Source organism: Manacus candei, unplaced genomic scaffold, assembly GCF_025592945.1.
Source record: "Manacus candei isolate 608988 ecotype Guabito, Panama unplaced genomic scaffold, ASM2559294v1 h1tg000061l, whole genome shotgun sequence".
NCBI classification, from domain to species: domain Eukaryota; kingdom Metazoa; phylum Chordata; class Aves; order Passeriformes; family Pipridae; genus Manacus; species Manacus candei.
The window spans coordinates 4,315,333-4,342,792 of record NW_026138109.1 but is presented as its reverse complement, the minus strand read 5'-3'; the positions used below and the strand labels follow the sequence as shown (position 1 = coordinate 4,342,792).

The 27,460-nt window shown below is 42.7% G+C and overlaps 1 protein-coding gene across 1 annotated transcript; it reads left to right on the top strand.

The window, feature by feature from the left end:
• The first annotated feature begins 6,439 nt into the window (after positions 1-6,439).
• Positions 6,440-24,776, top strand: IL7R (interleukin 7 receptor). The gene is made up of 8 exons (XM_051804799.1): positions 6,440-6,627; positions 11,589-11,727; positions 13,067-13,221; positions 14,813-14,967; positions 16,863-17,040; positions 17,903-17,993; positions 20,518-20,593; positions 21,829-24,776. The coding sequence occupies exons 1-8, from the start codon at positions 6,537-6,539 to the stop codon at positions 22,333-22,335; spliced, it is 1,392 nt and encodes a 463-aa protein (XP_051660759.1). The 5' UTR covers positions 6,440-6,536; the 3' UTR covers positions 22,336-24,776.
• Positions 24,777-27,460: the final 2,684 nt, after the last annotated feature.

Sequence of the window (27,460 nt, the reverse complement as noted above, 5' to 3'; positions counted from 1 at the left end):
ATTAAAAGAAAAAGATTTTCCAAAGGGCATGGAAAGAAGAGTGGAGCCTGTTGCTGGTAGCTGGGCTGAGAGCAAGTCTGAAGAATGGTCCCTGTTGGGACCATTCAAACACACTGGACAGTGTTTGAAATCTGATGGAGTCTCTTTCCAATTGTGGAACCATCTCTGGGTAGTTTTTAAATGCTTGCTGTAGCAACAAAATGACAATGAATCTCTGCATGCCAGCTCTGCCAGATGGGGTCCTGTCACATCTCACATATATCTCTCTGCAATCAATGCCTCATTTGCATATTTCTTTTTCTCTTTGCTAATCTGGCATAATGATTGGGGAGAAAATGTGTAATTATTTTTCCCTGTTATAGAGATTTCTCTACCCCCGCATTCATTTTTTAAAAGGAGGATAATCTTTCAGGTTGATCACATATATGTTCCTGTTGTTTACAGACATCAATCTAATGGTATCTCAAACATTATTCCTATATAATTGGTATGAGATAGACGTAATTAATTTTGACCCTATAAACATCTCAGTGCACAAAATTTGGTCCAAACAAATCACATTAAATATGGATCTCTTTGTTACCTTTGATAATATCTGTTTACAATACTTATTTTCAGTTCCAATTTCATTTTCTTGTCTGATTTTCTCAGTTTCTCTACTTTCAAATAAGTTTTATACCAGGAAAGAGATTTTAAAACCTATTGAAATACAAAAACATTTAAACTATCACTCTCCTTTGTGACCTTTTGTTATCTAATGTCTATCTAGTCCTCATTTGCTTAAGTATCACTAAATGTTTTATAAAAAAATCTTAGAAGTATTCTAATGAGTTCAACCTTACTGATGAAGCTACATTCAACCATGATAAATTTAACCAATAAATTCTGTCATCCCTATGGCTAACAGTCAGCAGGACTGTAGCTGCCTCTTCATTGCTGCCCACTAAGCCACTAGAAGACTGAGAGGTGCAAAGAAAAGCAAAGGGTATCTACGGTGATATTCAAGGTTGCCTTCAGCAGCCTGATCCACCCAAATTGCTATCCAAGTTCACTTCACATCCACCTAAACAGCACAAACCTTGGTTTAGAAACCCATCATCCTCCTCAAAGCCCATCCCTGGAGGACTTGCCTCTCCCTGAAGGCTCTCTACAAACAGGGGTGAGGACCCGGAGTCGGCATTCAAGAACTGCAGAACAAAACCCATGGAAATGGCACAAGAGGACAAACACTGACAGTGCCAACCTCTTGCCAGGGCACTCAGCACAGCAGTCATGGTCCTTCCCATCCCACCTATCCCTGGCTCCCTTGGGCCCATGGGCACCTGGTTTTGCCACAACCACCTGTGTTTGACACCAGTTGTTTTCCTTGAAGTTTCAGTTTCCACTGTTGTCCACCTTCCTAACTGCAGGAGCTATTACTGGCAGTACTTGCATACTGGACTGTGCCCAGCCAAATGTGGGTCATATGCCTGCCCAAGTGGGAAGGAATGGGAGAAGTAATGGGTTGCTGCCACGCTCACTGGGTGCACACTGTCCCTCTCTCCTGCTTACCTGGTGGTGGTGAAGCCCCACATCCAGAGCACATTAAACACTGATATTACAAATGCTATTTCACATTCCTCATGCTCTTTCATACATGCCACCAGCCTCAGCTTCTCAAGATGATTTCTGTCCATCTGTTCTGTTTTTACAGGGACATGGCATCATGTTGCCTTTGTTTGCTCCTTCCCTTTGTCCTGTTTGTTGAGGTCTATGCCTGTTTTTCATCTGAAGCTTACAAAAGAGTCCAGGTCTGAGTCATGGACTAGTCATACATTGGAACTGAGCCTCCTACATTCCCTTGGCCTTTATTTTTGGAATGGGGTCTGCATGCTAGAACACTATGGCTAAATATTAAATAACCACAGCTGTCATGGACAGATTCTTAAAGAAAGTATTCAGATGAAACCAAATCAGTTTTTAGTAATTCTCATTTTTAAACTAAAGGCAATTCTAAAACCAAATTCATTAAAAAGAATGAAAATTCAAACATTTAATTTAAAAGTTGCAAGCATCAGAATGGAACATTTTACAGAATTAAAATACATTCACAAAATACTTCACTGTCACCAAAATTATAGAGGTTTCGCCCAACATTGCGCCTGAAAAATGTATATGAGCAGTACTGCCAGATGCTCTCCTACCAGATTTCAAAAGTGAGTAACATATCTTGCAGTAGTTTATGTTTCTTTCAGACCTAAAACAAATAATGTGAAAACAATCTAAGCTTTCATGTCTTTATGCTTTTACTCTGGTTGATATAGAGAACAGCACAAAATATTCTGAGCACCCTGAAGACTTAGAAACTAGCAAGCAAACAAAAGAAGCCCAGAACTGTTAATATCACTGTTCTCTTTACTGCTGTTGCTGTATTGGTTACTTAGGGAGAGGGGTTTCTCAGCAATTCACTGCAGTGTCTGCTCTTGTGCTTGTTCACTCTCTCCACCCAAGACTTCAAGTTATGTTGTCCATGGTTATGTTACATTAAGCAATACTGGCTCCCACATAATACTGCTCTTGGGCCAGCAAAACACTTCTTACAGCAGCCTCAGGCCAACCCACAGACCTTCAGCTGAGGAGCTGTCAAGAGATGACTCCAGCACGGAGAAGATAACGTGGAACAAAGTTTACAAAGCAGTTTAGAGAAAGAAATGTCAGGAAGCAACAAAAAAAGAAGAATCTGAATCCTTTTTCTTTTTGAGGTAGAAGTCCTCCTCCTCACATCTGAAGCTTACAGGCAGATTTCTGCTTCCTGGCATATCTGGTTAAAAAAATAAAAATCTAAGTATGACATCTGAGCATACATGTAATACAAGTTCTAATAAGATTCTGGTTTATTACTTGCCTTAACTTTCACCAAACTCTTTGTTAACAACAACAATAGAAAGTAATACTAAACATAGTAACCTCCACATTTTTTAGTCTTAGGCACCAATCCTGTCTCCAGTGCTGCAGACTGGGACATATCTGGAGGACCCGATCCACTTGTCTCCAACAGACATCCTGGGAACTCCCTGAACTGGAACATTTGAAAAGCACTGTTGGTAGAAGCAAGGGATCTACTAACTTCATCTTTCTAAATAGATACTGATAGCAGATTTAAATTTAGCATACGTGCAGAAGCCTTTTGCATTTTTTTGGAGACAAAACAGAATAAAAAATACTTTTGTGTCCTCAGGAGAATAAAAAATAAGGGAACAAACGGTATGAAAGGCAAACAGAAATGCTAACTCGTAGATGACTTGCCTGGTTAGTCATTTTCAATAGACGTAACAAAGATGATAATCCAAGAAAGCATTGGATGAAGTACAGGTAGTTTTGCTGGACCTTCAAAACTCATCTGTTTAAATTGGAGGGGTTTTTTGTTGTGAGTTGGTTTTGTTGTTTTCGGGTGGTTTTTTTGTGGAAACTTGAACTAAGAGGTAGAAGCAGTGTGAATTTATTGCAAGTGAAAAGTCATACAGCTTTCTTTTAGCCTCTCCTGGGCACTAACCCTTCAGATGTCCTAGGATTTAGACTCTCAAAGATTTCATTTCCTGTTTCCCAGGCATTGGAAGAAGGCAACAAGGTGAGATGAATGAACTCAAATATCTCTTAGAAATCAAACAACTTCTGAAGCAGAGATGCAGAAGTAAAACAAAATGTACTTTTGCTTTAGGGTTTTTCTCTACACTAGTTTTTATTTTTTTTTCTTTTCATTGTGGTCCCTCGTTTCCCCACCCAGACAAAATGAAGCCATGACAACATGGAAATCCCCTGAGCAGTACAGCTCTGATAATAAGATTGTTCAGGTTCAAGAAAAATATTATGTCTGAAAAGACTTTTTCTTTTCATTTGCTCCAACTGAAACAGGAAAAAAGAAAAAAAAAAAGATCAAAGTGATAGCCCACTCAATTATAAACAAGGCAAATTTAAAGTGAGAAGGTGTCATTTCTGGATAGCGGTCAATTTGCACAGGAGAACCCTCCTTTAAAGACATTTCTAGCTGAAAATGAGGTAGAAATTAGCCTGAGGGTTTCTACAAGGATATAGTATTGAAGAGTATGAAGAAAGGTGTTGAAATTCTTTACTAAACTTCTCTAAAGCAAGCAAGGGGTAGGCCTTAGTGATGTAAAGTCGCGGGGGCCCAACCTCACTAATTCAAGTTTGGCTGCAATGAGCTTGGATCAATCACAGAAAACTCGGGAGAGAGAGACGAGGACAAACTCCTGCTAAAGTTCCACCAGCTGACTCAGAAAGAGAGTGTTTCTTGGACGGATATTATGAGAATTTGGCAGTGACCCAAATAATTCTGTAGGTGAAGTCAGTCTCTTGACTGAGGGTCAGTCAGGCCATGGTGGTGCCAGCGTCAGTGGCTCCGTGCCCCCCACACCATGTCCAGCTCCTGCTCTGCTTTGTGTGGGTGGTCACTGTGGCCTGGCAGGTCCCTCTCCTGTTTGTGGGTGGGAGGTATCATAGAGGTCAGCCAAGCAGATATCTACTCCTGCCACCCCCTGGGCTCTTTTTAAATTCAGTGGAGAGAAATAAATATATTTCGAGGTTTAGACTTCATCTTTTTAATGTCTATTTTGGCATGAGTTGAATCATGTTGTTCACTGGCCAGACATAGGCGCAGCATGAAGAGTTTTAACATGTAAATGCCTGCACACTGGCCAGTGAACCCAAACCCATTCTTCTGTGTCTACCTAGGCTTAGTGCATCGTCAGGGAACGCTTCGGTGGGGAGCCACAGGGTCCTACTACAAGGAGGGGCTTGATGCAGATATTTGACATGCCCATCTTCCAGGCAGTCTCCTTGAAATCTTGTGGAAAGGGAGTAATTTCTTCCCATTAGAAAAGGGCAGGGGAGCCCAGAAGCAACACCTTGACAGCCCACTGCCCCCAGCTTTGGGTAGCAAGTGACATTGCAGGACAGCCCTTGATGTTCTGGCAAGGCCACTCTTCTGGACACAAGTCCTGAACTTTCATCACTTTGGTGAGCATTTTGAATTAGTTGCTTGCAAATGAGAAAACTGATGTGGCTTCCATATTGAGCCTTCTTATTGTAATGTCATCACTTTTCTGTTTGCTTGGGCACTGTTACTAACTTTGCCCTCAGTTTCCTTTACGCCTCCAACCTAAAGCTTTTTTTGGTGCAGCCAGGCCTGCGCCAGAACTTGCTCTTCTCTTTCAGGTCTTCAGCTCACTTGTAGTTAGCCACATCAGTCAGCTGTGTGCACAGCTCTGCTTTACGATCTGGTGTGCGTTGGTGTTTACAGCCACAGAAACTGTGCAAAGGAAATATTTAACACCTCTTTATCTCTCGCTTTCTGCCTTTGCTTTGTCCAAAGCCTGAACAAATGTGAGATGCGCCACTTTGTTCTCAGGAGCCAGGTTTTGCAGGATTAGTCTTTTAAATCACAGCTTTTCTGGGTCAGCACTGCCTTATGCGGAACTTCATAGAATCACAGCAGGTTTCAGGCTAAAAGGGACTTTTGAAGATTATCTAGTCTCAACCCACCTGCATGGGCAGGGACACCTTCCACTAGACCATGTTACTCAAAGCCCCATCCAACCTGACCTTGAACACTTCCAGGGATGAGGCATCCACAGCTTCTCTGGGCAGCCTGTGCCAGGACTTCATCATCCTCACAGTAAAGAATTTCTTCTCTATGTCCAATCTAAATCTATCCTCTTTTAGTTTAAAATTGTTGCACCTCGTCCTGTCACTACAGGTCTTGGTGAGTAATTTCTCTCCATCTTTCTTATGAGCATCCTTTATATATTGAAAGGCCGCCACAATAAAGTCTCCCTGGAGCCTTCTCTTCTCTGAGCTGAACAATCCCAACTGTCTCGGCCAGTCTGCGCAGGAGAGGTATTCCATCCCTCTCATCATCTTAGTGGCCCTCCTCTGGAATTGGTTCAACATGTCTGTGTCCTTCTTATGTTGGGGACCACAGGGCTGAATGCAGTACTCCAGGCAGGATCTCAAAAAGTAAAGAATCAACTCCCTTGAGCTGCTGGCAGTGCTGCTTTTGACCAATAGTTAAAGAATATACAAAAGCAATCACACTTAATGTTTCATACCCAGAAGATTTTTCTTGCTTGGACCTGTGCACCTCTGTGGAGAGTAAAGTCGATGCAAGGGCTAAACCATGCAATCAGGGAAACCAGCAGCACAAATCACAGTAGCTGAGTCAAGAGCACTGTCCATGAAACTTGCTCCCTTCTCGCTGGACTTTACCAACTTTACCAGGTTTGCCCAAAGAGGTTGACAGGCCTGATCCAGAAGGTCCTTAGTTTTGAAGTGGGGAAGCCGGTTTCAAAGTAAAAGCTCAGCGATTATCTTCAGGCTGGCTTCCTGCCCTCTGCCACCAGCCATCCTCTGCGTAGGCATGTTTACATTTCCCCTCGCCTGAGGTCTCTCTGTCGGGCGATAGGTTTGCTCAGCGCCGGGTATAAAGGCAGCGAGTGTGGGTTTCGCACACACATGCACTGCACACATGCAGTGTGCTCAGAATGACACAGCCCAGTACAGTGTTGAGCATTTTTGCCATGTTTCTTCACACCACATTTGGGGAAAGTGGTTGCACCTCAGCAGACGGTGATGGTGAGTCATTTCATCTTCATCTTTCCACTCCTCTGTGATCTTGAAAAACCTCAGTTAAGAGCTCCAAAATACAACTGCTGGGTTAAATATGTTCATGTTTTAACTTCCAGTCTCTCTTTCAGTGCCAGAACTTGAGGTGGAGGTGGAGCTGGAGGATACTTATTTAATTTTATCCCCAAATCTGCTGTCCTTATAAATCCTTATATGAACTGAGGGAGATCATAACTGTATGCACAGGGCATGCAGGATCAGACCTGTTAATCCTCTCTTGTTGTATCTAGTGTTCATGTGAGGACATATGCCTGGGAGCAGGGAACCACTTCACCCTTCTTCAGCTCATGGTCACTCTGAGTTGCCATTGGAGAGGGGTGAGATTCTGGGCTTTTTTTCTCTTGGTAGTTTCCTCCAAATAAAATGTCTTCATGTAACTCAAACTTGACCGAAACTATTCCACTCTAAAAGCCAAACCTTTACATTTTCTTTAAGCCGTTACATCAGGTGTGATCTGAGGGGTAGTTTCGGTCTCCCTCATAGTACAGCTGATGCAGCAACTCAGCCAGGGTGTTCTCACAGGCCATTACTAGTAGCCTTCATTCCTTACTCAGCAAATAATTATAAATTATTGTAGATTTCATTATCTCATTTAGAGAAGTGAAAATTATTTAGCAGCATCAAGATCAAATGCAAAACTCTAAAAAGCAGCAATAAAACTACTGTTTCAGGCTGCTGTTCCTTTTCTCAAAAGGGAGATGGAAAATATGATTTAGAGATTCAGTCCCAGATCTGCTAAACTCTTATTTGTCTGATACTAAATAAACAGCAGGGACAGAGTTTGTGCACTATGCCTGAAGGACATGGACATTTGCTAAGTAGTAATTTAGAGCTCCATTGTTTGGGGACGAGAGTTTTTGGTTTTTAGAAAGAGAATGGCTGTGTTCCTATGAGTTAGGGAATCTCATTTTTCCCTGGGTGTCCTGTACTGCACATGTAACATATGTGTGTGTAGACAATTGTACATATATACATAGATAAGATATGCATGACAGGTTTTTTAATTAAAAGAAAAGAGGGTCTGGCTCAGAACTGCATCTAACCACCTTGGGTTTTTTATTTGCCTTTTATCCATACAATCTGCAGCTGCTTAGAGGCAGCTTTGGCAAGCAGCTATGGTGATGAATGTTCAATGCTAGTGATTTATTGTTGGTGTCATTGAAATCTTCAAGGCTTCCCAAAAGCAGATATGATCAGACCTTTACATGTTTTGTCACTATCTCCAGTAAATCATCATTTACTTAGAATTAAAGACAAATAGATTCAGAAAATTCCTACTGAGCAATTACCAGCTTTTATGATTTCTTTGTGAATCTCCTAGGTTTGGCCAACAAACTAATCAATCCAGGGTAAAATCACCCTGGTAAAATCGACAGATGCTCGATTTTCACTCTTTGCCTTTCTGACTCACCCCACCTTCTGACAAAGTGCCACCCACCAACTTGGGTATGAGCTTACGCTTATGGGCACTCTTATGGGCAGAGGAGGGAAAAGCTAATAATGGCAGCACATGTCTCCTTCTCCTCCTCTTTTCTGAGCCTCCCAAGCACTGCCCCCCCAGCCTGGCAGAAGTGGTGGAGGCCCCCAAAAGGCCTGAGAGGGTTACAAGCAGAGCTAAGAAAGGGAAGCCAGGGAGGGGCAGGAGGGCAGGGGTAGGGGGAGCAGGAGGCAGCAGGCTGTGGTGCTGTGGTGTCCCATGGCTTCAGTGGTCCTGCTACCCACACTGGTATGGTTTGTCCAAGCCACATCGAAACTGTTGTGATTAAAATGAGTTCTGCCTGAATCACATCAGTGCTAAAGATCCCACGTTATTCTGTTCATGGAGAAAGTCACTTAGTTGACTTTGGAAATTTGGCCACTGAGTCGTCAGTGCTTAACAGTGCCTTCAGTTTCACACATTGTTGTCAGTCCTGGTGGCTTTAGAGCTTGAAGCTGAAGCATGTCCATAGCCTCTGCTAACACTCTTGGTAAAGGCTCCTGAGATTCCTGCTGTAGTTTGAACCATCCTGTTGGATGTTGTCCAAACTCATTTCTGTGAAGGACCTGTCATGGCTGTAGCTATGATAGCAGCTTTTAGCCCAGCAGAATCATTCCCTTCCGAGCCCTGCCTTGATTTCAGCAGAGCTGGGCTCATGGCTCTGCCTCATCTGGGCTTCTCAAGGCAAGTATTGTAATCTTGTAAATTTTTAATTGAGTGAAGAGTCCTTAGCGGTATGAGTCATGTCAGAGTCATCAAAACCATTCACATAGCAAACACATTTGCGCATGGTGGTTCTGAGCTTTAGGGAAGAATTATGACTGAAGCTGCATGCATACTTATGTCAGACAAAAAAATTAGTCAGCCCATGGAAAAACCATAGCAGAAAACACACTTGAAATTCCTTACATCACACTATTGATGAGATTTAATTACCATATACTCTACGGTTAGTATGTTATTTCCATGAATAAGGAACCATGTAATCACAATGTGGAAGTTCAGTGTCAAAGAGGTAAAGTAAGCTTTCCTTCCAGTGTGCCACCAAAGCTGTGGTGTGTTGGTTAAGCCTTAAATGGTTCTTTGAACTGCAAGATTAAATCTTTATTTTCATTTTGCAACTAGCCTGATAGAGAATGAATTCCAATTTCTGTAACTTTTCAGCAAAGGAGGAGTGGGCAGCTGAAAGGTTTTTTTATGATAAGCCATTTATTAATAGGATGATGAATTAATTTATTAAGAGGATGATTATCTGTTTTGTGTATTTTTGTAAAATCTGTTTTATGTAGTTTGCGTAGACAGAGAGCACCAAGCAGTCTTATAGAAAGGAGGATTAGTCATCCTAATCTATAAATTTTAATATTGCCTGGAGTATACATTAACAAGACTCCTGGCAGTTGCAAGTAAAATCTCAGGCTTAAAATGTGACATAACTGTGCATGTCAGCTTTGGGTGTACACATCTATATGAAATATGGGGGGGTTGTCCATTTTAGACAGATTCATTTGAGCTTACTTGTTATCTCACGAGTTTTGAATATACATACATTTATACGCCCTCACTTCTACCCACAAATATGCAACTCTATGTGGTACAGGTTTCTGTACATGTATGCCTGCCCATGTGGCTGCACTGGACAAGACTCTCAACTGTGTGAAACTGCTGCAAGGCTTACTCTAGAGTTGTGCTGACTTCTGTGTCTCTCTCTTGAATACAGTGGTCAAATGCTGAGGCTTTCTGTGCTGCACAGGTTCTCCCTTCAAAGCAGCAACTCTAGTAGAAGACACTGCATTCCTTGTCCTTCAGGGAGATTTGGGCTCCCAGGGCTGCAGTGAGAAGACCAGTAATAATTTCTTAGCGCTGGCTGCTCATGGTGACAAATGGCACTAAATCTTAGCTCAGAGGGCATAGATCTGCCTGTGGGTTCTGCATTAGTGCAGCATCAGATGCTCCCATCCCTTCTGCTACCCATCTTGGGTGCTGGTGGCAGCAGTCCCCTTCGTAGCCTCTGCCTGTACTGCTTTTGTGTGTTTCTCTGCATTCTTGAGTGACTTCTGAATTTCTTCTCTTACTCAAAACCCCTCAGATGCAGCTCAGCTCTGAGGTCAGAAAGAAGCGCTGCTGATGCTCTTGACTTGCATTTTAAAGCAATCAAAAAACTCTCCTCTGCTTCCTCCCTGCAGTCAAACCATATGGCTTTGGGATCTTCAGATATGCTTCCATGCTGGACAAGGTCTGGGTCTCCCTGCATGCTGTCAGGATTGTCCGGGGTTCATAGGAAATCACAATTTGGACTATAAATCACAGTATCTGAACAGATGATCACACCTCAGTGATCTAATTGGATTACAGCAGAATTGACCATCATTTTTTCTGGGAGGGATTTTCCATTGGAAACATTTCAATGTTTCAGTATTTCCCCGTTGTGTTTGTGAGTGTGAGTCACTGATATCTTCAGAGCAGACAGTGATAGGACAAGGGGGAAGGGTTTTAAACTAAAAGTGAAGATGTTTAGATTAGATTTTAGGAGGAAATCCTTTACTCAGAGGGCAGTGAGGCACTGGAACAAGCTGCCCAAAGTAGTTGTGGATGCCCCAAATCTGGAAGTGTTCAAGGCCAGTTTGGAGCAATCCGGTCTATTGGGTGGCATTCTTGCCCATGGCAGAGGGGTTGGAATGAGATGATTTTTAAGGTCCCTTCCAATCCACTCATTCTACTATTCGATTCTTTTCTCACTGCATCAGGTGTCTCACATGGCAAGGACATATATGAGGAATGGGTAGCAGAACACTGATCAAGCATAGTCCCTGGACACAAGGAAGAGGTTTATTTGAAAGAAGACAGAGGCATTCCTGCCCCAAGGGTCCACTCAAGGGGTCATGGCAATTACCCTTTTCCCATCCACTCTGTGTGGTGGATGATATTTCATGAAGTGAGGCTGAAGTTGCAGTTTCTGCTGGAGAGGACTCCTCTCAGAAGCATCAGTTTTTGCGTCACTGACCTTATACCTGTCAAGTGTAGGACTCAAGACTTACACTCTTAGTCAAATCATGATTGTGTTATTACTCATTGAAGCAAATTGGCAGGAAATCACGCATTCTGGCAGCAAGTCTGAGCTTTCCCTCTTGAGCCCAAATTTGTGACATTTCAGAAAACTGTTCAGTACAATCAAAATGGGGCTTAGTTGCCTCATGGCACCAAAGTACTCTTGCAAGTGGGTGGGCGTCACTGTCATGGAGGGAGAGCAACCTTGGAAGGTGCAAATGGATTTAACTTCATTTTAAATAAGGTTTTTTTTCTTCTTACTAAACAGGTGGGTTGATCCTCTTCCTTTTAGGCAATCACATGAAGCAACAACCTCCTATACAATGCAGCTGCAAATCCAATACACTCTCAGGTTTGCTTCAGTAACATCCTGTGAATCTCTCCTTAGGGACTCTTGGAGACGATGAACCAGACAATTTTGACATTGATTGCTTCAGCCAGCTGGACATTAAGGACCCCTTTAGCAGCCTGACCTGCAATTTTACTGAGCTGCCTCCTCACAACACTAACTATACCCTGTCTCTGTGGTAAGTGCTGTCAGTCTGTCCTTTGGTAAACTTCTGGGAAGTGAAATCCTGAGCACTAGTGAGTCATGTTGCCACATGCTGGGAAACAGGGACAGCAGAGCTAGACAAAATCCTTATTCATACTGTTTTGCCAAGTTTGAATACTATATTCAGCAAGGAAGAAGAGTTTACTGAAATAGAACATAACTCCCTTATAAGAAAAAAAAAGAGCTGGAAGGGTCTTTAAAGGGGATTATAACATCTCCAACAGTTCTATCTTGCCTCTGTTGTTCTGGAACACCTGTAATTATGAATGCAGCCCAGCATGAACTGAGAACTTTTTCATTTAAATTAAATGATATTTGAAAAAAACCCTCAAACCTAGCCTTTAAGAACTGAAAAGTAAAAAATGTTTGTGAAGACACAGATCCTTACCACAGGAAGTTCTTTAGCAAGAAGGTTAATTTTCCACATCACAGGAAATGTCTTTATCTAGGCTAAGACTAAACTAAGTTATTGTCTTTGGACACACAGACATGCAAAAAACACACTAGAACAAGTATGCAAAACCCCAACAGTTACCAAACACATCAGTCATCTCCACTTCTTATCCAGGCCTTGAAACTCTTTCCACTCTTTTTTTTCACTGTTGCACCTACCTGAAGAAGCTCAGATTTTGTTTCTTTAGCATACTTCTGCTCTTCCCTTTTCCTGAAAGGGAAAGTTCTGTGACGGCAAGCAAAAGAAGTGGATTTTTTTGTAACTCTTGTTATTCTAATCATTAATTATTTCCTTTTTTTTGTCCCCCCACATAATTTATTAGAATTTTTCTATTTCATGGGATTTATTATGGATTTTGGCTGAAATTTTATGACAGTCCTCAAACATGGGAGCCACAGAGATGAGAAAACACAGCTCTGAAACTGCCATATGACTCCTTCATGGCCAGGCTGACTGTTGACCCTGTATCTGCTACCACTTAAATCAATAAGAAATTTTTCTTTATCTTCACTGAGTACAAAACCTATTGCCCTATGTTTAAAAACGGCAGCAGTAAGATAATTTTTAAAGATAAAAATATTTTAACACGTATATCTCTAATTAAATAATAATTTTTTTTCCTTGAGAGCTCCGTGACTCTTAATGTGATTCATATCACTTGATTATTGTGCTCGAAGACCACAAGGAAAAAAACTGTCAGTCTCCCAAACTCCTTATTTGCATGGCATTTTCTCTTATTTCATACAGAGTCTCACTTCAGTTGAAGTGAAATGGGCAATCAGGATTCATCCCTTATAGCAAGTAGTTAATTTATAGTAAGACTGAGAAGAAATTAATGTCATATCACTTTGGCCAACAGTACCAAGGAAGACAACAAGTACATGTGCAACAACATGAAGAAACAGGAAGATGCGTACTTCTTACAGTTCACTGATATACTCTCAAATAGAGACCTTTGTGTGTTCTCTGAGACAAAGAGAAGGGTCTGCAGGAGTCTGGTTGTGACTCACATTGGTAAGACACTTAACATCTTGGATATTTTTAAGATATAGGGGTTATCGGGGGCAAAAATAGCCCAGCACAAAGCCTAAGCATCTGGACGATATAGAGGTAGTATAAAGGAGTGTCTTAGCAGGATTGGGGTGTTGTCAGAATGTGGTGTTTCCCTTGGTTCAAAGCTAAACAAGATTAAGCTCTGTTCAAAATGTGCAGCTGAACTCTAGCTTATTGTGACACTCTGCCTAGACCTGGGCATAGACCAAATCCCCTCCATTGGTGCAGCAGCTGTTCCTAAGTGTAGATAAACTGTCAAGCAGGGACATCTTGTTCATCTCTTACTAGGGATTATGCAGTTTTGGGACTGACCACCCCATGTACAACATGAGCTCAGTAGCACAGGGACCACAAGGTTGCAAGATCTAACTTTTCACATCTTGTATTGTGGTGCATTCTGTTGTCTGAACAAGGTGCACCCTGCACTGAGAATCCATGAATGGCCTTGTCCCCAACTGTGGACCTGAGCCAAGGAATAGGAAACTCAAGAGGAAGAGGGTGTCCATAGAGTCTACCCCTCTTGGGAACTGGTCTCATTCCAGGTCTGCAGAGAAGCCCATGTAGGACAGATTCTTCTCTGTTCTTCTCTGGTGCCGGATGGCTTTGTCTTCCATTGGAGTAGGCACTGCAACATCCTTCTCCTGTGAAACATTTTTGCCTCAGTTCAATAGCTTTGTAATAATCTTACACTACGTCTCAGTTTATGGGCCAACCTGGACCATCTCTGGTGGTTCCTACTCTAGAAACTGTGGGATCTGCATGGAAGGACTGAGTATTTGGGGCTTGTAGAAGCAGTGAGCACAGTTTATGGCTATATGCGTTTTCCTGAGAGTGGCCATTCGCATTTCCATTCCTGTGAGAGGTGATGCACTTTACAAGCTGAATTCAGGAAGCTTCAGTGTCACAGCAAAGGTCCCTAAAGATCTCAAGCACATCCAGCTCAGGTTGTCTGGGGACAGTCCTGAGGGCTGCGTATCAGACTTGATGTACTTGCACAGATGGCCTTTGACCCAGTGTCCTGCAGACCAGGTTGGGTTCATAGCGAGGGTCTGGAGCCACAGCCCACTCTGCTCTAACACTGTCAGACTTTGTCCCTTCCTCAGACCCACTGCCCTCACAGCTAGCCCCAGTGGTTCCTGTACCCAGGAACCTTTGTTGCCCAGTGCCTTCCTCCCAGGTGGGTTTTGCAATGGGGCCTCTATCTCAGAGCACTGGTTAGAGGGACTGAATTCCAGGCCTTCAAGCAGTGCTACCACAGGGGTGGGCATGCTCAGGAATTGCTTTCAAAGGCTAAATGTCACATCCCTCACAAGCACCTTCCCTACTAGTCAAACTGCTGCTTCAGCAGGCCAAAACCAAGCCCCTTGCAGGATCAGGGTGTAAGGATGAGCTGAGGCTTAGCATGCCTGGCCCAGAACAGCCCTTGCTTGCTCAGGATAGGTCACCCTGCAGGGGCTTTGAGTTGAAGCGGAATTTTTTTTTACTTTTCAAGACCTATTTTCTAGTAACATTATTCGACTCCTGTTGTATCCTTGTTTGTTGTCATTTGCAGTTAAGCCGGAAGTGCCATTTGCTATAAACATCACTTATCAAAGGGAGGCAAATGAATATCTTATTCGTTACCGTACACCACACTCAGGGAAGAAATACCTAGAGGGCAAATTAATGCACCAAACGGCCTATCGGCAGAAAGAAGGTACTTGGAAGGTAAGTGATGATGTATTTCTGTGGTTTGCACTAAATTCCGAAATTAAACATTATCAAAATTACCAGTAGCATGTAAATATTCTCCGATCTGCATTTCTACAGTTCTCCAGCTGAAAACTTGGAAAAGTGCAATGTTTGGCACTTGTAAATTTCGTGAGTCAAAACAATTTGGGCTAGCAGCACCCTTCTCAGTTAGACACTCTGGGTTAACAAAGTTTCATTCATTTATGTTTTGCAGTGGGAAGAAAAGACATAATGTGGTGAAGCATTCTAAGTGTTTCGATGGTTTGGTTTTTGCTGTGGTACTTTTGCTCTTATTTTCTGTGCTCATCAGCCAGTAAAATGTATGACCTCTTTTCTTGTTTAGCAAGTTTCTTCACATTCCCCTTTTCACTGAGTCTTTCCAGGCTTTGGGTGCGGCCCTGCAGCTCTTCCACCCTCAGACTCCTTGAGGCTACAGCTGCTTGCAAACTGGGTCTGGTGTGGGCTGCCCAGCTGCAGGGACATATGTGTCCCTGTCACAAAGGCAGCCATGCAAATACAAGTCACAAAAGCATGGGCTACACCTGTTTTTTATGGAGGGAACACAGTGTTGTCCACAGTTTTTACGGAGGGAACAAACAGGATTTGTTACACAGTGTGCAATGAGCCAATAATGACACGAAAGAGAGAGACATTGATTATTTGTTTCAGAACTGTGCAAGCCTGGATGCCCGGTGGTATTCCACAAATCAAGCAGCCAACTATAAAAACTTTTAACTATTTTATATTACCCTTTTACTATATTATTATATACTACATTACTACACAGTATGTTACTACAGATTTTAGCAAACAAAGGAATTAGTGTTTGTTGACTACAAGTTACATAGTTCTTTTATTAATTAGTATTCTATCTTCTATTGGTCAATAATTCTCTCGCTTTTCCTGTTAATTAGTCTGTGTGTTCAATCTTTCTCTTATTCTAGGTTGGTGGGTTTCTTGGGTTAGTTGCTTGTGACTTGGTGGTCATGATCTGGCCCTGCTGGAAATAGCTTTTACCCAGCTGGAGCTAATTTCAGCACTGTTGCTGAGTTGTTTTTCCCAGTTTCTTCCTTATCTTGGGAGTTCTGCCAGATGTCCTTGTGGCTGTAAATTCTGCATTCTTTGTGTCCACTATCAGTGGTACATCCTTCTTTTCAGGCTTTGTTAACCTCCTCCTAAATCTGAGATAATTCAAACATACCAAGCCCTAAGTCATAACAAGGCAATTCTACCAACAAGTTTTTCTAACACCTGGGTATCACTTAGAGCTTGTTAGCTGTCTGTTTCACGGATTATGTCTCCTTTCTCGTTGATTAGGCCTGAAAATATACAAAGATCAAAGGACAACCTTTCTTAAGAAAGTTTTACATGCTCCACATTTTGCAAAAACAGGAGAACTGTAACTAGAAGGAGGAAAAAAAGGGGGGGATTCAGGCAGCAAAATATATTGAAATGAAGAGCACCAGAGCTGTACTGTGGGATTTCAGCTTCAGAGTTCCCTGTAACTGCTCTTTCAGAAGTTGTCTTTTTCTACTGCACCAATGTATTTTTTCACCTTTCTCTCTTCTGAGCCTTCCTAGGGAAGCACGTATTTCCCACTGCAGTGTCGACAGTAGCAAAGCACAGTTGATAGTCCCAGCTGTTTTCCAAAGAACTTTTACCTAGCATTTTGTCTTCTTGTCAATACTGTCTGGCATACCTTGCTGTTAAACTAGGTTGATGCCCTGATAAACACCTGTGTAGCAACAAAAGACATGGAACAAACAGCGCAATATTGCAGGGATGCACCTGATCTCACACATTTTGCTGAAACTCAAAGATAATTCTCCATTGTCTGCTGGAAAAATAACTGGGTTTTTTTGTGTGTTTAGACAATAGAATCGCCACACGATCACGTAAGATTGTTGGGACAAAATCTCGAAAATAATGCTTCGTATGAGGTGAAAGTACGTTCCCAGCCCAATGGAAAATTTTTTAAGGGCACATGGAGTGAGTGGAGCACTTCCAAGAGCTTCAGGACAGCAAGAGAGCAGCACCCCACAGAGAGCTGTAAGGGCAGAAAATGTTTCGGTCTACCTGAAGGAAAGCAGAGCTGGGGGTCCTGGGCTCCCTGGACACCCTCAGCAGCAGGAGGGATGAGAGCATGGGGAGGGAAGATACCACAACCACAACAGAGTGAGCCCTCACAGACTCCAGGCACCCCGAGGAGGGGACTCAGAATGCAGCTGTATTGCTCTGGACTGGGGCTGACCCTCCACGTGAATTTAAATCTCACTCACGGGCAATAAATTCAGAGGAGTTGCTGCTATAAGCGCAGGAGGGGGTGGGTGCAGAGGGAGCTGAAGGCTGATTCTCTGTTTGCTGCCAGCTGGCTTGCAGGAGAAGGAAGAGCTTGCACTGAGTGTTTTGAGTAAGGCACAAAGAGCAGTGAAACACGACCTGTTTCAGCGCCCTGGATTTGTGTGCAAACATGGCACTTTAATCACAATCACAACACCGGCTAAAATCTCATCATTGCACTTGTAAATGTGAATAATCCTTGTAGTCCTTTGGGTCCCTTCAGTACCTGGAGGCACCTCAGCATTACGTGTGTTGGAAGTCATTTCAGTGCTGCTGTCAGGACACAGCAAGTGGTGGTTTCAGTGCACTGGAGGTGACAACAGACTTCAAACTGCTTTAATCCAGTCTGGAAATCCAGTCTGGAGCTCAGCCAGGTGCTGATACTCTGGTAGCCTACCTTTTTCCTCCTCCAGGGAGACAGGAGAAATGGATCATTGCACCAGTTCAATGATAGGGAAGTGCAATTCTTGGAATTAATTTCCAATTTATGATCTGAAAAGACATCACAGTTACAATGGCTTAACAGTAAGACATTTACATGCATTAGCTGATATTCTTTGTTTTCCTTCAGATAGCAGCGTGATCGTGATTATACTCTCCATCCTGGGATTCATGCTGTGCATTGTTATGATTGCACTGATCATAATTTTTTGGGAAAACAGGTAATCTAACTCTCTTAATATCAGAAAAGGTGTTGGAAGCCAATCCTGTTCTGACAGTCTTACTGCTTTCCCTGCTGTACCTGTGAACTATCCACTCTCCATCTCTGGACCTCTCTATCACGCTGAAGGGAGGCCAAGAGCAGAAATGGGCAATACAGGAGATAGTGTTGGCAGGCAGAAGATGAACTGCCACTTTGAGCAGAGCTCAGTCTTGAGCCCAAAACACTGGGACTTTTGCAAGCCAAAGTCACTACAAAACATGTATAGAGTCAGTGTCCTGCTGGAGGCAGATTTGACTCAAAAGCAAGATCCAGAGCAAGAAAGCTACCTGCAGGTTTTTGTTAAGTCCCAAGAGGTGTGAAAACAGCATACCAGGGAAATTGACTTTTTCCCTTTCACAGGCTGAGTCAGCGGGGTGTTTGCTCTGCAGCACTTTCAGAAGCAGCAGGGCAGAGCCCTCTGCAAAAACAGCTTGATGGTGTCAGACACCAGCTCGGTCAGATCCACATCCAGCCAGCCATGTGGTGAAACCAGGCTCCACATCCTCCACCAAAGCAGTTACAGCAGAAGTGGGACTGGAGATAGATTCATTACCCAGGAAGTCCTTTGTCTGCATTGGGGTTTCTTTATGTATTTGCTACACAGCAATAGACAGATAACTGTAAATGCAATTTCAACCACACGGCTATATATACTCATAGGGCATTAAGAGCTGACAAATTTAAGAAAATGAACAGATATGCAGATAATCTGGTGACACTAGAATCTAAAGTGAAAAAATTCAAGTTCAAATATAGAAGATGAATTCCTTGCAAGGCAGAAAGCCCAGGACTGTTCAATGGCTTTCAGAGCAGCCTGTCCACAACATCCACCTCAAGAGAGGTGGCTGTGTGGGAGCTGCTTTTTCGGAACACCATTTGGGCTGTGCTAACTTCTGTTATAGGTAAATAAACCAAATCAAAACTTAGCAGCAAAATTTATTGTGAGATTTATATAAAGTGCAGATAAGCAAATCAGCATGCTGGGTGGCCTGGAGAGACCCCTGCTCCCCACCGGCCCACAGGCCCCATAAAAATAAACAGCAACTTTTATACTTTTCCAACTCCCCCTCCCATAGTCACTTGTTAGCTCTTGATTGGGCTTGGGTTCGCGGGCTTCGTTCTGGTTGGTTCTGTTGTAGGCCCATTTCAAATGCCAGGGACTTTTCCATCAATAGCTTTAATAGCCCAATGTCCTTGGAGCTGAATATGGGAAGGTGTCCAGATGGTCCAGATGTTCTCCTTGGCTCTTTCTTTATCATGTCCATCCTTGACCCTCTGATCCTCGTTCTCTTCTTCTTTTCTAATGAGTAACTTAGACAATATTTTTAGAAAAGCAGGATATGGTGTGCATGCTCAATAAAGCAAGATACTCTATCTTTGCCAACTTGGGAACTGCCAGTTGCAGGACAGTCAACTTATAATAATAATACAGCAGTTAACTATTCCGCAGCTTACAACTCCCCAGTCCCAACCAAGCATTAGCTATAATATACAGAAAATACAATCTATATATTTTGACGAGTAAATTTTACCATTGCTTACTTATTACACTTCTGAGTTAAATATGGGGTTTGGCATCAGCCAAACCATGCCAAGAGCAATTTTAATCATTAAACATTTTAGACACTGGAGTTATCTGCCCTAGTGCTGTTTTATTTGCAAGTACAGAGGTAGCTTGAGATTTCTATTTCTTGCATTTTACTGTTGCTGGCAACCTGTACTTCTCTAACTTTGCTGTAAGTTTTGCTTATGTAAAACTGCAGCAAAAACAGTTGAGACTTTTGGATCCCAGACATTTCCATGTTAAAAAAAAAAAGAGGGGTTTATATATGTGTGTATATTTACCCTCATATAGAGACACATAAATAAAATGAAATATATATTCATATACACATACAGTTATATCATTGCAACATTGAATTTCAGTTGGACAATATTCTCTAGATGCATCCTGGGGGTATGCAGTAGAACAAACAACATGAGAACTTTGTTAATCAAGGAGTAAAAATAAGACCTGTGGGACAAGGTTACAGTACAGATATCTGAGGCACAAATAGCTGGCCAAGGCGTAGGACAATATGTTGTTCTTTGACTTAAGTAAACATGCAGCGGCAAATATCAGCAAATTTGTACTTTAACCACAGCATCTTCTTGCACTGGCAGAAACTGGTTTCACCACACAGAGCCCTGTTAACCCAGCTAGATGCAAACAAGCTCCTTGCCAGCACAATTTGCTGCTTTTCCAGTACTTAGTGAAGTGTCTTTCCTTAACTATGACAATTTGTGCACTCAAGAGAGCAATGGTGGGCTTTACAGCTCCTCTTCTCCTGTCTGTTTTATTCTGTGACTTTTCTGTTGTTATTCTGGATAATGCAACCCAGCCCTAAAGCTTTGTGAGAATTAGTACCAGTGATGCAATATGAACCTCTGATACCTCAACATATCCCTCTTTTGCTGCTTTTTGTCTGCTGTTGCTGTTTCAGGATCAAGCCTACGGTATGGCCAAACCTTCCTGATCATAAAAAAACACTGGAGAAACTATGCAAGAAGCCAAAAAATGTATGTTCTTCCTCTGTTTTTTTCCACCTGAGTATAGAATGTCAGGAACAAAACTAACACTCATGAGAGACAATGCATGCATTTTCTGCACTAATTAGGACATCTTTCAGAAATTCTGCTACGTTTCACTGAAGAGAGCCCACAATTGCACAGGCAGATGCCAGCCAAGGGTATGGAAATAACAGACAATTCAAACAGTGGCTGAGCTTCAACTCACACAAAGTAATTACAGAGGGCTTGGGAACTTGATATATGAAGAAAGGCTGAAAGAATTAAAGTTTTTTAATAGAAACTGGATATAAGTAAAGAATCTTTCTTATGAGAATAATAAAATACTGTGTAGTTTGCCCAGAGGCAAGGTAGATTATCCTTTGGGGAAATGTTCAAGGCTTGTCTTGATAGGGCTCTGGATAACCCAACCCAGGTCACATTTCTCACACAAGGTTGGACTCCAGAGGTCTTTTCCAACCAAGATGCTTTGTTGATTCTGTGAAACTGTGATCAGAGGGCTGGATGGGGACCTTTTGCAAACATCCCTAGTGATGTCCACGTGCCCTTACATGGTCAGCAGAATCGTACATACACATGCATTACATGAACTGCTCAGCCAGTTAAAAGCCAGATGGGCAAACGCTACAAACCATAAAGTGTGGGTTTAACTTGTTGCATTAAAACTGTATGTCTAGTTCATTTTTTTCACAAAGAAAGTCATCAGTGCTGTTCTCTCCAGCTGGTACATTATTAGCATGTTCTTAATTTAACAGGAGGTCTCAGAAAACTCTCCCACCCCCTGTGCTCCCCAATGCAGGGATTTCTGATGTGTTTCAGAAAGTTATGGCAAACTTTTACTTCCTCTCTGCTAAGTTAAGAAGGTAAAACTGAAAAAAATTGCCTGGGTGGACACACTCAGTCCTGTGAAATGGCAGGCATGCAACAGATGGGTGTGTCAGAAAAGTCTCTGAGACTCCAGTTCCCACCATATCATGTAGAGTACAAAACACTTTGCAGCATAAACATGCTGCCTTCAGGAGGACACAGTATAGATCTAGATTAATAGGAAAAGAGTTTTTCAGCCATGTGACAGTTTATTCTCTGCTAACCTACTGTTCAGTGTGCTCAAGGTTACACCCAGAGTTAAAGAATACCCTTTTAAAAACAAATAAATTATCAAAGTACCTTTTCTCTTAAGCTATTACCCAGTGTTAACTAACTGTGTTGTTCCCTTTGCCACACAGAATTTTGATATAAGCTTTAACCCAGAGAGTTTTGGTTATGTTCATATCCATAAAGTGGACGGTATTCAGGCAAAAGCTGAACTGGAAAATTTTCTGCAGCCATCAATTGCTCCAGAGACAAGTCTTCCAGAAAAATTCAGGAAGGGATCAGACCTGAAGATGATACCGGCGATGGCAGACAAAAGCAACCTAAATCTGTCTGTGACTTATGGAGGCCTCTGGCCGGCCGAGGCCCCGCACAGACTCCTGGGCACAAGCCAGTTTGCAGTCACGGAAGGAAACTGCAGCTCCAGCATGTATGAGGTGTGCCACGGCAACAGCGTGCCCCTGCACAACAGCGGAGGTTCCAACCTTTCCTCTGCTCCTCCCCTGGATCCCTCTGGCCAGCCCAGTCCAGAGCCCCCAGATGATGACACTGTATCCCAGATGCTGCCTAACAGTGAAATGAGATCACCAAACAAAGAGGAAGCCTATGTAACAATGTCCAGCTTCTACAAAATTCAGTAAACCTTGCAAGAACGACGACATGTCTTTTTTTTCCTCTAACACAAGCAGGACACTGAAGCTTTCTGTTTTGTTTTCCTGTATCCTGCGAGTTCCTGCCTCCTCCACTCACCCTGCTCACAGTGCAATGCTGTATCTGCAAGGAAGTCGGTTCTCCTACGTTCCAGCTAGAAGTAGCCTAACTTCAGCACTCAATACACTGCTAGCAGTCTCTGCTGCAGCAGAAACTAAATTTAATTCAACCTGACTTCAATCTTCAAATCTGATTGATCTGGAGCAACAACAGTGCAGTCCCAGCTGAGGACCACAACATATCTTGTAAAAGTTAATGAACTCTTCTGTTACTCTCTTGGTTACAGAGCTGTGCTCTTATTAATGCCTAAGCAAGAAGTATGGCAACATATTCAAGTTAAACAGAACCCGATCCCTTTTAAAGAGTAGTAACTCAAAGGTAATTCCTCTGCAGTCAGTGTAAATTCATGAGTTTGCAAAAAGACAGTAAATCACAGTTGCTATCAAGCATTAGCTGCCTGGGGATTCAGGATCTTGAACACCACAAATAGATTTAGCTGAGTCCTCAGGAGAAACGGTACATGGACCCACTTTAGAAAGATGTTTCCTGAGGCTGATTTAGTTTTTTGTTTTTCTTTTTTTTTTTTTTTTTTGAGACACAAAACAAAGCAAAACTCTACATGCCACTGCTTTTTACTGTTGGTAAAGATCTGCCCTGGAGCCAATTACAGGATCCACAGGTACTTCTAATACTTTTAACGTTTTCAATATTTCACGTGCTAACTATGTAAATCAAAGTCCCTTCTCTTCCTAGAAACTGAATTAGGGCTGTAAAATGCACAATGCTGTCTTTCTCTGCAGCTCTTGTGCAGGCATTAGTCCAGCATGTAAGTACTTTTCAGGGCAGAGGCTGAGCTGACCACGTTTGTTTACTAGCATTATTCCCAATGGCTGTGACTGCATATGAATACTATGAATTTGGATAGGCAATGTTCTCATGCAACATCTGACTTAGGAAAATGAATGGAATGTCATGAATTCTGCCAGTGATCAGAAGACCTATTTTCTTTTTTTACAGTAACTTGTAAATTGCCAGGAGATAGTATTTAGCTTGTTGTTGGGGGGGGGGGGGGGTTGTTGTTTGTTTGGTTTTGGGGTTTTGGGGGCTTTGTGAGGGTTTTTTGCACTGTGACTTTTTTCTTCTTTACAGTATCACATTTTATATTTTTTCTTTTACATTATGGCTGAGCCAATTCACAGTCCTCCTTAGATTCTGTACATTGTGGAGCACATACTTGGAGATAAAGCTGCTACAGCCACATGATTGCATGACAGCAGAGCAGTGTGGCCTTGGGACATCCAAACTGCTTTGTTGCCCTCTGGGATTCAGGTTCACCTCACTGTGCAGTCTCAGTTCCTCTAGATATTTGAAATTCTCCTTTACCAAACTGTATTCACATTTCCAGAGTCTAAGGGTGAAAAGAGTCCTCTCTCATGCTCAGAGCTGCTCAAATTTGTTCTGTCTGGTAATGGTCACAGAGATGTTGCAAAACCTCAACTGCTTCAATCTGCCTTTGCCAAGACAGCTTTGTGCCAGGAGAACATCAAAATTAATATATCTTGTGGTCTAATTTCAAGAAGATATGGCAGAGAGTGGAGCTTGCATTAAACTCCATTGCTTGAATCAGAATTTTATGCCACAGAAGACAGTATAAGACAAAAAATTCTGGACCATATGAAGCCAAAAACAGCCCTCCCAAGACAGTACTCCACCTTCTTCACCTCAACTCAGCACCAGGGAAACCTTTGAACGAGGAGAACTTATAGTCACTGTGTGTAATGGGGCCTCAGATTTGGCTCAAAGCATTCCAGTGACATTTTACAGAACGGTTTTTACTGCTGTTTATTGCTGAATGAAGCACTGGTTGATGCAGAAGAAAAAGATGAAAGCCCTGGACATTCATTTGGTTTACAACGCTTGTATTTCTTTTTCAAAAGAGCTGCTGGTCATGCTCATACTGTGTAGACTTGCACAGTGTGACTGTAGATAGAGACAGACTGTACTGGAAAGATATCTTCTTCCAGCAAAACAGGGACAAACAAAAAAGGGGATAGAAGAAGAAGTAAAAGCACATCAGGAAAATTCTCTATGGTATGTGCTATGCTTTCTTCAATTTTATAGCCATCAACAAATTTGATGGGTGTATTCCGATATAATCACTTTTTGGAAAAAAAAATAAAGCCAAATTTGCACCAAAGCCAGAAGCACCACAAGCATTTCTTGTCTAATGCCAAGTTAAATATAGAACAACACTTTATTGAATAGTTTCCTTATTCTACAGGACAGAGCTTTACTATAGCTGTTCACAAACTCCCATCTGCCTCAGTATCCACACAGCAGTGTTGCTTAGCTTTCACATACTCCATGAACTTTCTTTAGTTCAGCATAATCTTCATCCTCCACACTTTCTGCCTCTGGTGCTCTTACTCGGCTGCACATCCAAAAAGAAGTTGGTGACCCTGGTTTGTATGTAGCTGCCTTATGACACAGGAGCTGCTTCCTCCTTTCTCTGCATGTGCCCAATGGAATTTGACAGCTCTTCTGCAGTTGTGGCACAATACAGATGCTCTCCTATCTTCATTTCTCCCCTTATCTATGTGCAGCTCTTTTGCACTATGCAAATGTCTCCTAGCTATACACAAATAAACTTGGACTGTTGTCAGTTACAATACTGAGTCATGGACTAATTTTAATGATGCTGAAAAATGTTAATTACAGTATCCCCAGCTTAAATTGTCAGCTTGTTTACCAAATATACTCCTCTTGTGCATGTTCATCAGACGGGTTGAAAAAACACACATAAATGCTCTGTGTGTCAGTGGGGCAGCACAAAACCACTAAGTGTGGGGAGGCAGGAGAATTGCTTCTGCCAGGGTGAAGGGATGGTTAAATGCATGTGATGTGAAGTCTAGGCTGTGAAACAAATGGTGTAGCGGTGGCTTGACCTCCACTGCCGCAGGGACACGTGGCTGAATTCGATAAGTTTTTGGCAGGCAGAAGCTGACCAGGAAGCCATCTCTTTTGTCAGCAGGGGACCTGGCAACGCTGACAGGGTATTTCTGCAGGGCAGGAGTGCAGCCCCTTCTCAGCTACTTAGCAGAAGTGTTTATTGAGTCGAAGACCTGACATAATTCAGTAACTCTGCAGTGCTGGAGCCTGGGGGGAGCAGCAGTTGGATTTTAGACAGTATGTTTTTGAATCAAGCTAGTTATCTCTGTAGTTGTGGCTTTCTGAAACTATCCTTTAAAACCAGCTAAAACGTCACATAAAGGATTGAGCTTCTTGCATTGGGAAACAGATCTGCTGCTTTGTCCTAAAAAAATAATATAAGAAGAGTTATTCCAGTTATTGTTAAATATTGACGGCATAAATTAGATGTCACAGTGAAATTAGATTTGTCCAAAATCAGCACCATCACAACGAATGTAAAAAGCCTCAGAGGTTTGTCAGACAACAAAAAAATGAGACACAAAGCAGAAATGCATTGACGGAAATGTCTAAAAAATCTCTGCCACAAAGTTGGAGCTTCTCTAACACAAGCTAGTATTTGGTTTTCCAGGAAACGTACAGAAGCTAAAAAAAAAAAAAAAAAAAAAACCAACCAAAAACTAATCTGTACATTTCAAAATTTTAAAAAAATGTATTTCAGCTTTTGGCAGAAACCCTATGCTTTCAATGCAAAAAAAGAAGAGATTCATCTCTGGAAAATAAACACTTCTCACATTTTACCACAACCGCTGCTTTTCCACAGAAAAACAGGTTCAATTTAACTTCCACAATACCTTGTGCTTCCTTTCTTTCTCATTTTTTCCTACTTGTCAAGACATTCAAAAAGTCTGGATGCTGTCCCCAGGCTTCAGCTGCAGCTCCTGTTGGGATCAGCAGCAGTGTTGTGAGCTGGGAAGAAACCTGCATCCAGGTTTTGGCAGAGACGGGGCTGCCGTGTCTGAGGTGTCTGCAGGCCAGGGAGCTGAAGACCTTGTGTCCTACAGCGCTCCCTCCTCCTGCAGTCGCCGGTAGCTTGAGAGTGGAAACGCCTCTGGAGCCAAAACCAGTGCTCACTTCGGAATCACGGAGATTTCAAACCTTGCTGAGGTAAACCAGGATGGTCGAGGGGCTACTGCGAGTAGTGAGGCTGCTCTGAGCCGCCCGAGGGGCTGGTGTTAAGTACAATCTACTGGGAAACCTGCTTTCTGCTCACCCTGTCCTCCTGCGAGAGAGGATTGCTGGAGAAACAGAGTGGGCTGTAATCACAGCAAAAGCCACGGGCAGTGGGCAGCTGCTGACAGTGGCAGGCTGCTCTCGGCATTATCTGTTTTACTGGGGAAAGCTGAGTGTGCTGCTGCTGCTGCTGCTCCCAGTGGGCAGGACAGGAGCTGGAAGGCAAGAACCCCTGAAAGCACTGGTCTCACTCCTTCTGCCAGCTGCTGACAAGGGGGGCCATGAGCCCAGCTCTGGAATGGCAAAGTTGCTCTGCCCACCCATCTGCAGAGGTCTGAGAAGACACTGTGTAGAAGGAGTTACGTAAAGGCTTTTGTACAGCAGTGTGCACAGGTGGTTTCATCTGCAAAACTTCAGCCGCTTCTATCTGCTTCTGCCAGGGGCTTTATGCCAGGAGGGCAGCAAAATGAATCAGACAACTGAATATATCTTGTGGTCTAGTTTTAAGAATATACGGCAGAGAGTGGGGCTTGCATTAAATTCAGCTTCTTGAAGCCAAATTTTATGCTGCAGGAGACAGTATAAGCCAAACAACAATTCTGTACCATATCACCCCAAGAATTTCCTCTCCAGGACAAAAACACAAAGCCACTAATAGCACAAAAAGAGCAAAATCAAAATGCAATGAAGCATGCTGCAGAAGTGCCACCTTTCCCAGGGAAACACACCAGAAGAAAAGGCTGTTCCACACCTCTTTGCCCTCAATCCTTGTGTTCTTTTGGGGTGGTCGGATGTTGTCACAGAGATGCTCTGATGGCTCAGGCAGAGGCAGGGAGTTGGGGCAGAGTTTTAGGGGAGTTATAAGGGTGCCTTTTCCCTCTTTTCCTCAGGGCT